This window comes from Ochlerotatus camptorhynchus, unplaced genomic scaffold (assembly GCF_037179485.1).
Source record: "Ochlerotatus camptorhynchus isolate MF236.1 unplaced genomic scaffold, CSIRO-AGI_Acam_v1.1 ptg000028l, whole genome shotgun sequence".
NCBI classification, from domain to species: Eukaryota; Metazoa; Arthropoda; class Insecta; order Diptera; family Culicidae; genus Ochlerotatus; species Ochlerotatus camptorhynchus.
This window is the reverse complement of record NW_027040520.1, coordinates 541065-554190: the sequence shown is the minus strand read 5'-3', so window position 1 is coordinate 554190 and position 13126 is coordinate 541065. Positions and strand designations below refer to the sequence as shown.

At 37.3% G+C, this 13126-nt stretch overlaps 1 protein-coding gene across 2 annotated transcripts in view; it reads right to left on the bottom strand.

The window, feature by feature from the left end:
* The window catches only part of LOC135708411 (hemicentin-1-like), a 404140-nt gene that overhangs the window by 94131 nt on the left and 296883 nt on the right, over positions 1–13126 (bottom strand). For both annotated transcript variants that reach the window (XM_065230515.1, XM_065230522.1), the window contains exons 4-6: positions 12601–12711; positions 12323–12526; positions 12080–12231 (exon numbers count right to left, since the gene is read on the bottom strand). In XM_065230515.1, the coding sequence (XP_065086587.1) occupies positions 12080–12231; positions 12323–12526; positions 12601–12711 (467 nt within the window). The remainder of the gene's footprint in view (positions 1–12079; positions 12232–12322; positions 12527–12600; positions 12712–13126) is intronic.

The following is a 13126-nucleotide window of genomic DNA, read 5'->3' as shown; positions in this document are numbered from 1 at the left end:
ATTCTTGAAGAAATATGTAAACCCCTCCACTCCCACTCATGGTTAAAAATAATAATTTCTGAAAATTTAATGATTTCTTTAGATATGGTCACTTCAACACTCATTGGTTATTCGTGACATGTCCGAGGATAAGATTATAACTCGTTACTTTTGAGTGAGTGGTAAAGATGTTAACCACTATGCTGGGGCCATCTCCCCTTCCGAAGGAAGACGTGACCAAATATTTTTTCACTTCAGAAAAATTCCAACGACCTGGGCTGGAACTCAGACACACTGGAGTGAGAAAGTGGTCCCACTTACCACTCAATCACCGATGCTGCTACATTTCTGGTTTTATTTTGGTCTCCAAGTCCATTCTTAGCTTTACAAAACACTTCAATGTCTTGAAAAAACCTAAATTTTTACTTGAGCTGAGAAGACATGTAAATTGTTAACATGTACACATTATATCCGGACAGAGTGTGTTGCTACGCCCAAGTAACAATTTTCGTTTTATGAGGGTTCTCTAGAGCAGGCCTGCCCAACGTAGTTTTGCATCCGGCCCGCGGGTGGCTCTATTCTCGTTCATCTTTGTCTTTGTTTTAAATTCTGTAACAGTTTCTAAGATCAATATGCAACGAATTTGAAGAGCAGCCAATTTTTTTAAGTTTGTTATTATATAGCTTATAAGGTATAAATAACAAGTTAAACTTTGAAAATTGCTGCCTAGTAGCACGCTTGTCATAAAACAGTTGCGGAAACATCATTATTACTCATTTCAGTCATAAGCAAGTAGCTGAAACTTATCGTAATGGCAGTGATATCCCTCCATTGTTTTATTTATTTATTTTGGCAATTATTAATGCATGTTAAATGACACAAAAGCAACCTCGTAAAAACTGATAGCTTGTTTATCAATTCACATACTTAAACATTTTCAAATGTTTGGATTCTGGTGGTTCATGTAATTTTAGCATGCTAGGGACAATTTTTTTTTTATTCTGAATTTACAAAATAAAATGTATTTTTTTTATCTTCGCAATTTTATTACTTTTGGCCCAAATCAGATGAAGTGATTGGAAAGATGCAACCACGTATAACCGGTTCCAAATAATAATGAAATTTCTGGCTGATGAATGATAAATGATTGCTGGCCCGCCATCTGTTATTGATTCGGACAAAAACGTTGGGTAGGCCTGTTTTAGACCATGGTATAGTTTTTTTAAGAAAACATTAAAACCACATGATGATTTCACACACATCCAAATATTGGCCTAAAATATATAAAAAAATCCCGAAGACACCATTTACCCAAAACTAATGGTTTAAGTGCATAAATTTGTGTCTTCCTAAATACGACTTTGGGACCATTGTGTATTGTTAATTTTCTTAAAGCTAATATTGGAAAAAAAAAGCTATTCTACATCTAAGAATATCATTTTTTTTCTTTAGAACCTTGAGAAAATATACGTGCACTCTGAACAAAACCGGATGGTAATATTTGGGGTTTTAAAAGTTTTGGTGATACAGAAAAAATACTTTTAAATGCAAATTTTCTTAAGAATCTGAGGAGAAATCTATTTTTTTTTTCATAGATTTTAAATATATAGGGGAAAAGTTGGCTTCGGCAATACCTTAACCTATTATCGTCAGAGGGGTAAACAACGTCCTTGAGAGCTTAACTTTGGCATGTGGATACATTGTGTTTCAGAGCAACTATTGGCCAAATTTGAGTGCTCTAGGACTTTTTTTACCCCCCTGACGATAATAGGTTAAGGTATTGCCGAAGCCAACTTTTCCCCTATCCCCAGTATTTCTTGAAAATTGAAATGTACTTTTTATGATCTGCGCGGAAAGCATCTCGTTAAGACATCCTTTTACCAGGAAATCTAACTGCATCACGTATGACAATGTTTTGAAATGTGTACGCTGAAATTTATTGATAGAAGGAAAATAAAATATGCTCAACGTCGTTGATATCAATTGTGCCAAGAGGGTCACCGTACTTTCATCGCGCTTGCTCCCGCGTGTGAATAAAGAAGAAAAGTTCTAAATTTACGTGTTTCAATGGCCCAAAACAGACCTTTATCTCAAAACAAATGGATCTCCAAAGGAGCCACCAGGGCAGAACAAAAATATGTGTATACGTTGCATAGGACGGTATATTTTCAGCTCAGTTTGTTCCATGCCTGCCAGTTGCTAGCTAGCGGTGTTGTGTATTTCAAGCACGTCGCATATACGGCAGCCATTTTTATTGCATTTCGATGTAGAGCTCTGCCACCGGTACCGACAAAATGCACGGCGGGTAAAAGGCAATTTTAAATTTTTTGCTTGGCGAGCTTTTCTGTAGCCATAAACTGCTCGCTTCACCATCCGGTGCAATTCAAACAAAATTGGATGCTGCGGAGAACAAACTCATTCAATGAATCTCGTTGTTGGGGCAACACCACGCGCCAATCCGGTATGATGATGGCTCAATCTAATAGCATTTCCAGATTCAGAAAATCATTCACACTGCCCAATCACATCATGCTTCCACCGAGTATTGATTGTCAAAACTTTGCACATGGAATCTGTCAGGACGACACCAACAAGCACTAAGGATATCGATCAATATTGGAACAACTTTCTGGCTGACCGACAATAAATTTCTCTCCACATCAAAAAGGATGAGGCTTTTGGATCACACCATATGTACAATAAATGGTTTGGGAAGTACATTTTGCCAGCGGAAATAAATTCCGAAGGAATCTATCCTCACGAGGCAAATGTCAACCGCACACTGTCAGCTTTAAATGAATTCCTATTTAAACGCAAATTTAAATTTCACACTTCAGGCCAGTTCACAGCAGTAAAGCTATGCAGATTCATCCTGCAGTTTGTATGGCGGTAATCGATTTTTATTGCTCTGTTGATTAAAGAGAGTATCACGATTGGGTGTATAGGGATCTCTACGGGAAGGACAAAATAGCGATTCCCGATGGACCTGGTTCATCGATAGGAACGGACTTTTTTTTTGTGAATATGCTACCGGCTGCCGGTAGCGACGGTCGGTCCCAGATCACATAGATCAAAGGGGGAAGCGCACTTTTTTATAGCCGGCCCCATTCGGGTCTTTTATGGAGCTTGGTTATTGATGAACCGAGAGTTTGGTAGGATACATCCGCATCCGCTTCCTGGGTCGTCGTCGCGATTCGGTTCGTAAAATAAATATGCAGATAAAATATTGACATTTGTGTGGTGTTTAATGCTACCGCTAAAAGCTTTGAAAAACAGGCGAAGTTGCCAATGGTTTGGTCTGTACTGAGATAGATTCAATGGTAGTTTGCCATGCACCGATTGCCAAGGTTTGCAATTGGCAAATTGAACAATTTGAAACGATCTGTATGATTCATATCAATAGTTGAACACGGCGACATTATTGAAAGGAGAGTTTTTTTTTCAACGACTAGAACCTATAACTTATTTAACTGTACCAATCTAAAGAATTCTACATTCTATTTTTTTTTACAAGAATGAATTAGGGGAACGGAATTTTAATTTGAATATTTTCAAACGCTGTGTACCTCTGTAACTGTTATAAGGCGATCTATCAACGTATTCTTTGTGAAAATGATAATACAGCTGACGTTTTTAGAAAAGTTTCTTAGCTAAGTTAGGGTAGATGTACGAGTAATGGCTATACGATCCTATTATGGTGTGTTCCAATTATGGCCTATGGGAATTCTATATGCCATAACTAGAACACACCATAATAGGAACGTAAGGCCATAAATGGTACCCTACCCTAGGACTTTAAATTGGAGGATAAAAATAGCTAAAATGGGAACAGCCCCTGCGAAATGGTTAACATCCATACTTCTCACGCCAAAGTTACGAGTTCAAATTTCATCCTGAATAAGTCATGAATGACCAAAGAGTTTTGGCGTTATTAAAAAAAATACAGATAAAAATGCTCTAATTTTTGACGTACCATGGCACAACGATACCTAATTTTATATTATTTTAATGGTTCATGATTAAACAAAAATATCTATTTATGAATTTATAAGATACTAGCTGAGTGTGCCCGGTCTTGCTCGGGATTCAATATTAGCTTGAGTTTATGCGCCGATTTAAAAAAAAGTATGCTATATTGTACGTAGCCCCCCCCCCTATTATCTAAGGGGCTACCCCCTATGATTCTCCTTATACCCCCACACTCGCCCTCACTTGCCTAATTTGGTTCCATTTGCTTGATTAGTTTTCGAGTTATGCAGAAATTTCTGTTTCATTTGTATGGGAGCTCCCCCTTACAGAAGGGGGAGGGGTCTCGAACCATCATAAGAACCTTCCATGGCCCCAAAAACCCCTGTATACAAATTTTCACGCCAATCGGATCAGTAGTTTCCGAGTCTATAAGGGTCAGACAGACAGACAGACAGACAGACAGAAATTCATTTTTATATATATAGATTAATTGTTAAAAATTGATCTTAATCAATTACGTAATTGTGATAGCGGTTGGAAATTGATGATAAATGTCTTATAAGAGAAAATCATGGAAAATGCTGATAAGTAACCATAAATCCAGCGGTGGCGAGGGGGGGGGGGACACCCCTCACCACCCCTCTCCAAAGGGGGAGTTTGGTAAAGAGAGATGAAAAAACCGATTTGTACCTTCCTTAAAAGTTGTTCTAGCTCGCTATTCTAATATCTATATGCAATCTTCACACTCCGTACTCTAATGGAACTATCAACTCTATGCTTTCATTTACTCCATCTATCGTATAAAAATTACCACTACAGTCTGTTATTTGAAATTAGCATCTTCAACTAAACCATAAATCATTAATCATTGACTTTATAAGACCCGCAGGCAAAATAATATATTATATAATTCATTGAAAAGTTGCTCAAGGTATAAACATATTCTTTGAAAATTCTTTGAAATTAATACTTTAACTCGTCGAGCACCAAATCAAAATCAAATGTTTCACGTTTTTTAAAATATCGTCAGAATTTTTAAACATACTTTTACTTACTTTTTTATCTTGTTCCGAAGAATATTAGGATTCAAATCAAATTTGGTCGAGTCAGTAGACAAGCTAAAACTGATTGATATCTCCCTACATATTTTTGCTCGAAAGCTTATGAAAATATGTAGTAGCATGCTACATAACCGAATTTTTAATTGCACTCTGGTTAATATTGATTAAAAACTATAATCCGGTTTTTACGGTGCAATGCCAATAGCACAGCAAACTGCAAACTCAATTAAATGAACATTTTTCCTTTTGATAGCAAAATGAGTATTCAATTTGAAGTTGTACCAAGTCAATAAAAAATTAACTGCAACAACATGTTCAGTTGTGGATTGACTGTAAAAGAAATGAGATCAAAATTTGATATAATATTTGTCCAATCGTAAACTGATATCAAATTATAATTTCTATTTGATGTTGACATCAAAATTTGATTTAGGTTTGTTATCATTTTGATTTTTGACTATGCAATAGAGCAAATAACTGGTCGCAGTGGATTTATGTCCTGAACAGAGGACAAAAAAAAATACTCGGCTAGTTTACCATAGCTCTACACAATGTCACATCATTTATAATAATAATTTATATTGGACACAGTGCTGCATTATTTCATCAATATCACGTGACAACTGACTTACTACATTTCTCGATTCTCACGATTCTCACCTATTGAAATTCTGACCGACAAAATATGATGCGACACAACGTGCGAACGTGACAGACAAAGTAGTCCGGCAAATTGTTTGTTACAGGTTGAGATTGTCGCAGAGTTCATTGAGCAAAAGGCTATTGCTCATCGTTTCGGTTGTCATTTTATTGTGGTTCCGGGTATCCTCCACCGTCAAAGGAAGAGCCTTAAAAGTTTTGCGGACATAGCGCAGGAGTGCTGCAAGATCACCGGCTATGAATATTATTGTGCCATTGATCCCGACAACGGTTGGGCATAGTCCCAGATTCTAGGAATTTGATGCGACGCTCCCGGCAATTGCACATACGCGCATATTTCCACCACACCGAATGATTCATGCAACGTGTCACGCAATACAACCCTCCGCTCAACTGTTTCAATTGGAAGGTAAACAAATACTGGTTGGATCAACCAAATGCTGTCAATATCAAACTGTCCATATAGGCAATTCACATTTCGAAAGTAACAAGCAAACTCTGAGCAATAATCGCAGTCGATTTCTCTTTAGCTATTAAGGCTTGTGGTCTGATTCCATCAAACTGTTTGTCGAAAATAGCCCGAAACAATTTTACATGGCCAGCCGGCGCCGGTGGGGTAGTGGTAAGCGTGACTGCTTTCTCACCCCAATGGGTCTGGGTGCAATCCCAGCCGAGGTCGGTGGGATTTTTCTTAGGCATAAAAATCTCTGGTCACGTCAAGTAAAGCCGTTGGTCCCGGTCCATGTTTTGTTGAATGGGTGCGATATCCTACGCAGGTGTGGAAGCTGCCTTCCTGCACATTCGATTGCCGTCAATGGATGGCAATCGATGTCCGTCGGTGATTGGCACTAGATTGTGGAACAGAGACCGACGTTAAAAAGGAAAGAAAGAAAAGATTTTACATGGTCGTGGCGATCCAAAGAGTAAATCATTAAGATAATCGATCAATGTAGTTAGGACCTTATGCATTGTTCGGGTTGATTTCAAACCTTGCGGTTAAACTTGTTGGAACAAACCATTGTCATAAATTGAGCAGGATGTGTGTCCTATACGAAAACCCTTAGAGATTTTCTTGTCTTGACGATCATAGTGAGATGACTAACAAGATGCTTTAATCGTCAATACAAAATGACAGACTGTTTATCGGCAAAGAATGAAGCTCTTGTTATACAGTTTTGTTTTGTCGCACTTCGTTTGATGAAGATGTTGCAATGGTCGTCATAGTAGTTCAAATTTATGAAATTACGGCGACAATTTCTTCCAACTTAGCTGTGTCTCTTCGTAATATCAATATATTTACAATAACAAATTACAATGTGCAGAAAACAAAAACTGAATTCGCTTTGTTTAAGTTTAAGCTGTTGTCGGTATAAACAACGTTTTTTTGCAAGCTTAAATTTACCAGAAATATTATTTAAATTAAGGCAAAATTAATTGGAATTTGATGTATTTTTAAGTATATTCTAAATATTTTTTGCAGCAATGAATGTTTTTCAATTTTGTTTTTTTTTTAAACAAGAACTCAGGATACTCGCGTCAATTTGTAAGCAATATGTGTAACGGAAATTATTGCATTTGCACTATTTTTTTAAGTCATGTGACCGAACATCATTATTTTGATTTGGGGATACATTGATAATGCTCGATGAATGCAGAACATCACGTGTGATACTCAAACAATGTTGTTAATTGTCTGGAGATGAGTTTTGAGCTCATTGCTTTACATCGCACCGGGGCCGTCCCACCAACCAATGCTTCATTTATATAGCATAAGATATACTTTTCCCGATCGTTTATTATTCAGTGTTTTGACCATTTATGGGCAAGTTTCTGTGTAAGTATATCAATATCATGAAGACAAACAACTATTTTAATATTTCGTATTAGCCAACATCTCAGGAGTTTTATGTTTAAATTACGTGTAATTTTGAGGAACGAGCTCGATATGGTCATTTCAAAAGTCTAAAAACATTCATAATGATTTGATCGATCAATCACCGACGTCGGGCTCTAGTGAATGGTGAGAATAAAAATTGCCCTCCCTGATGGATCAGGTGGTCACAATGAAAACATTCATCATTGTTTTGTTTTGTGAAATCATTATGCGTTCAATATTATTGTTAGCGTTTTGAATTTTGTAGAGTTTTTGTTGTCGTAGCTTTTCTAATTAGATTACTATTGTTCTGTGTACGATTTGAGGGATGAAATTATATAATATGTAAATTTTTCATTCTGCTTCCGAGTAGGCATAATGCCACCCAGAGGTAGTAAAAGTTATAATAGCATAGAAACATTTAGTTTGTTGAGTGCTCCGAAACTGTGTCTCTGGTTGCTTCGTTCACTTTGACCACTGAGGCAGTTGTGTCGTTGAAAGCAACCTTGAAATATTGCGCCAGTGTTTTTCTTATTCTTGGCATTTCAAGCTTATTGCTTATCACATATAAGCTCATTGCGTGCTCTCAACTTAGTGTTCTAGATGCACTTTCACAGTTTTTAATAGAGAGCTTTAGATGCCTGTACCATTTTTGCATTAGCATAAAGGGTGTACCGTTTCAAATTCGCACACACTCAAATTTCTCTAACTTTTGATCCGTTGGGTAAAATTAATTGAAATTTTGCGTAGACATTGTTTACACTTTGTGAGTTGATTTCATCAGGTGCGCAAAAGTCCACGGTGTCTGGTATCATCAAACGGTTCTAAGACCGTCTGACTGTTGATCGGAAGCGAAGATCCGGCAAAAAAAGCCGTCAGGTCAACGAGAACGATCACAAACGCTTGCACAGGAAAAAAAATCCTATTCCATTTTCATGAATAAAAAATCATGAAACCAAAAAACTTGCCATCCCATAACCATGATTCATGATTTCGTTATGGGAATTCATGATATCATAATGCAGCGGAATCATGACCGCTTCAGGCGTTACCTGGAAAACCGTGTACACCGCACTACATAGGTATCTGTTAGACGCCTTTTGCTTTCCATCTTATACAAGTACTGATACACCGAGGAAAAATAACGTAAGAATGCCATAAGAACCACTTATGGATTTTAGCCACAAGAAATCGATATGAATTTCATTGATTTGCCTTATGAAAAATAATGTCGACAAAAAAATAATTAAACGGAACATTCTGGAACCGAACCATGTACGTTGAGATTACGAGTCCTGTGTCTGGAACACTTGTCTGTCAACGCTTGGGAAAATGGAATGGCTAAGGCATATAAGAGCTACCTTATGTTAGACGAAAATATTTCATAAGTCGCGCTTATGAAATTCGTATGTGTCATTCATTAGTCGAGCCTTATGAAATTCTTAAGTCTATTTGCCTCAGTGTAGTCTAGTGGTCAAAGTATGGGTTTTATGATCATTAGGTTCTTGGTTCGAATCCAATCTGTTTTTTACATATTTTGGTTTAAGAGCTAAAAGTTAAATTCATGATTTTAACTCGGATGATTCATGATTTCGGGAATCTTGGGTACATTACGTAAATAAAGCTCATGATATCATGAATATTATTCATGGATTTTCATAACATGAAAATTCGCTATGTTCATGATATCATGAGTCATTTGTCTCATTCCGGATTTTTGATTTGTTCCCGTGTGGTTGGGGTCTTCTAATGGAAACTGAACGCCTCAGTTCGAGATGGGGCTTAAAAGTTGCTTGTGAGCAAGACTTTCGTGCAGAACCCCCCAAACACTTCGGAACTGCGCCCAATAGAAAAATACTGGGCTATTATGAAGAAGCACCTTCTAAAACGACCTAAAGTGGTAAAGAATTTAAAAGAAATGAAGAAAACATGGGTTAATATGCAAAAAACTGTCGATTCTGAGGTCGTGCAGAACCATTATTTTGGTGATAATCGGATAAAAACTCGAATTTTGAGAATTAATGTTGGGTGGCAAACATACTCTTGAATATAAAAACCATTAAATGATCCATAACAAATTTAAAACCGCTCCTTAAAAAACACCCAAATGATCCATAAAACCCCAGTGAAAATCCTTTAAAATATTTGAATGATCCATAAAAATATCAATATGATCCAAATTTTCAGTTAAATTTAGCAACACAATTTTAAAAATGTACCGCTAAATATCTACTGAATGAGCATTGAAATTGTAAGAATTACCCATAATTATATTGCAAATGATCCATTACTACTATGTTCCATTACTCACGTAGCTACTTAGATTTACTGACATACCCGAGCTTTTTAGTTAGAAGTGCGAAGCGAAGGGTAAGCGTCTAGAATTAGCTTCCAAAAAAAGCTTCTATAATAATCTTTTTAACACTCTGAGCACAATGCCTTTGGTCAAATGTGTAACGGCAAACTTGTAATGTTTGAAAAATCATAGCTCAGCTATTTATTGACAAATTTCATATCTATGGGCGCCATTTGAAACTAAACACTTTAAAGATTTATTCGGTATGAATATGTTTAAAATCTATTGATAAATTGCTGGGCAATGATTTTTCTAACATTACCAATATGCCGTTACACATTTTACCGGATGCATCGTGTTCGGAGTGTTAAGAAGCATCCTAGGGAATATTTTTTAGAAGCTTCTTTTAGATGTTTATTCAAGATGCTCTCCCATCACTCCGCGCTTCTGACAAAAAAAAACACGGGCAGAACAGTAAACCAGAATAGCTACGCAGCAATGCAGCAATTTTCCAAGGTTAATGGATCAAATAAAAAAAAAATAGTGTCCATACCATGAAAAATATATGTCTAAGTTATGGATCATGCCTATATTTTTAAGCGCGCAAGCTTGATTTTATATGGATCAGTTTAATTAGTTTAAGGTTCATTGCTGAATGTTTTATGGATCATTTGCAATATGTTTATGGGTAATTCGGGCAATTTCGATGCTCATTCTTTAGAAATTTAGCGGTACATTTTTACAATTGTGTTGCTAAATTTGACATAAAATGTGGATCATATTAATATTTTTTAAGGATCACTCACACTTTTTAAGAAATTTCCTGTGGTGTTTTATGGATCATTTTGATGTTTTTTAAAGAATGTTTTTCAATATTTTATGGATCGTTTTATCAATTCTTAAGTTGCATACTTAGGGCTGCCATTTTGTGTGTGCGGATTTCAAACGGTACACCCATTAATGGTATGGCAAGTACAATCATGCTCTATGTCCAGAGAAGTCGAGAAATTTCCCAAACCCGAAATTCCTTAACCGGACCGGGAATCGAACCCAACCACCTCCAACATGATCTTGCTTTTCAGCTGCACCTTTACCGACTGAGCTAAGCGAGTCTTCCAGTAGCACCAGTGTTACTTTTTTTTAATCCTGGCCCAATGTGCACGTAGGTAAGGGTCGTTAAAAGTATGAAAACGTTCCAAGATCTTAGCTTCCACCTTTCCATATTTTTTTCCTGTAACATAATCTGACAGCCCTGGGTTTGCCCTAACGGTTCTCAACATCTTCAAATGCAGCTTCCGATCCTTAAGGCCCAAACGCAATGTGGGCGGAAGCGGAACGGAAACGAAAAGTTTGACAGTTGTCACTAATGACATCAAGATGCCTAACCGAAGTCGATTTGGATCTAACTAGTTTTCAATCCGACAAGTAGGCTTATTCAGATCGGGCTTTTCCGCTGCCGTTGCCGTTCCGCTTCCGCCGTCATTGCGTTTGGGCCTTTAGTTCCACTATATCAATGTTTTTCTATCCGATACACCGTGAGGTTAACTTAACCTTTACGCTCTTGAACGATTGCTTCGGTAACGGATTTTTTTACTGCTTGAGCCACGGAGCTCCTTGTACGGCCTACATGATCCTGAGTTATATTCCATTACTTTTAAACTGTAAGGATTATAAGTTTGTATGCTTTGACTACAGTTGATATTTTTGCCATGTTAACTTTATATTATGTTCAAGTAAGTACTGTTTTGTAATGTAATGTAAATTTTAAGATTTTCCCCATCAGAATCATCAAAACGACAAAAAATCAGATGAATAATGATAATAAAACAATAAAACACTTAAAATGTATCTTATAGGCTTTGGTCAGGCATTTTTAGCTGTATCTATAAAAAAAAAAGTTTTAATATAGCAACATGGGAGACTTTTGATTCTATATATTTTTTTTTTCAAAACCTGGAGCGCACACGAATATTTTAAAATAAGATTTTCAAGGCCAGGAAATTGTAAAACACATGAACAAATTCAAGGATCCTGACTAAAAAAATCGTAAAAAAAACCTTGAGACGTCAACATTTTACAAGATAGCATGCACTCAAATGAGTTGAAATCCATACACCTCATGCCAAACGTGTACATTTCGTATGAGGTACATGAATTTCGATCCTGTACGGATTTCGGACCCGCACGTAAACATAATCAATGCTAAAATCAGTATTTTGATGTGATCAATGCGATACTTACATTTTTATTGGATTTAAATATTTGGGATGTTCCTTTGTGCCACGAAATGGTTGCTGCCGGTCTTGAACCGGAACTTTTGCACTCAATGTCGTATAGTTTGTCCGCCGACACAAATTTTTCCTTAACCATGATGTGCACTGCTACCGGTTTCACTATTAAACGAAACGAAGCAGGTCCAGAAGGATAGAAAAATAAATGCCTCACCATTCAGAAACGATCCACAGGGATCGGTAAAACACTTACGATTAACGTCCAGCACCACAACCTTGTTATTTGGGGGCGTTAGATTTGTGTTGCTCGCCACGCACATCAATCGGGCGTCCAGATGTTGCCGTCCAATGTTCGGATAGGAGAGATGATTGACTGTCGTGCCATCCGGCCGAGTCTCGTACGACTCGTCTATCACCATGTTGTCCAGGTACCACGTCACGTTTGGTCGGGGTCGACCTGAGAATCGCGAAAGTGAACAAAATCCATCAAATAGTTATACTAAACTTCCTGACCACACGAGGGATGCTTACCTCCTTTCACTTCACAAACCAACTGAATGTCACTGCCTTCGCTGTATGGTTCGACGGTGTTGGTCTTCTCCCGCCGCCTGGCGTCGTAGATAACGGGCCGATCCGGCGGAACTGGAAATAGAGCGAGTTGAAACGCTTGAATAACTTGTCTTTTATAACATGGAAAATGGTGTGTGCCGTCTATTACGCTAGTGGGAATTCTAAAAGCGCCAAAGGTTTATAATTGTATCCTATGTGCACTTTCGAGCGGTTGTCCCTCGTGAAGATAATTAAAGCACGATAGAAAACGCCCGCTTGTTAAACGTAGGACTGTGCAATCCATATACTACGTACACTGATTTTTGCGAGGTTTAGATCTACCATCCACTTACACCTAGGAACTCGTAAAACACCTCTTACCAAGACTATTCACGTCATTTATGGACGGTCCTAATATTCATCATGAGTGGTAGCATTACAACCTATATACATTCACATGTTTTCTATTCATACTGAATCGCATGAAACTCTTGAAACCAACAGCAAT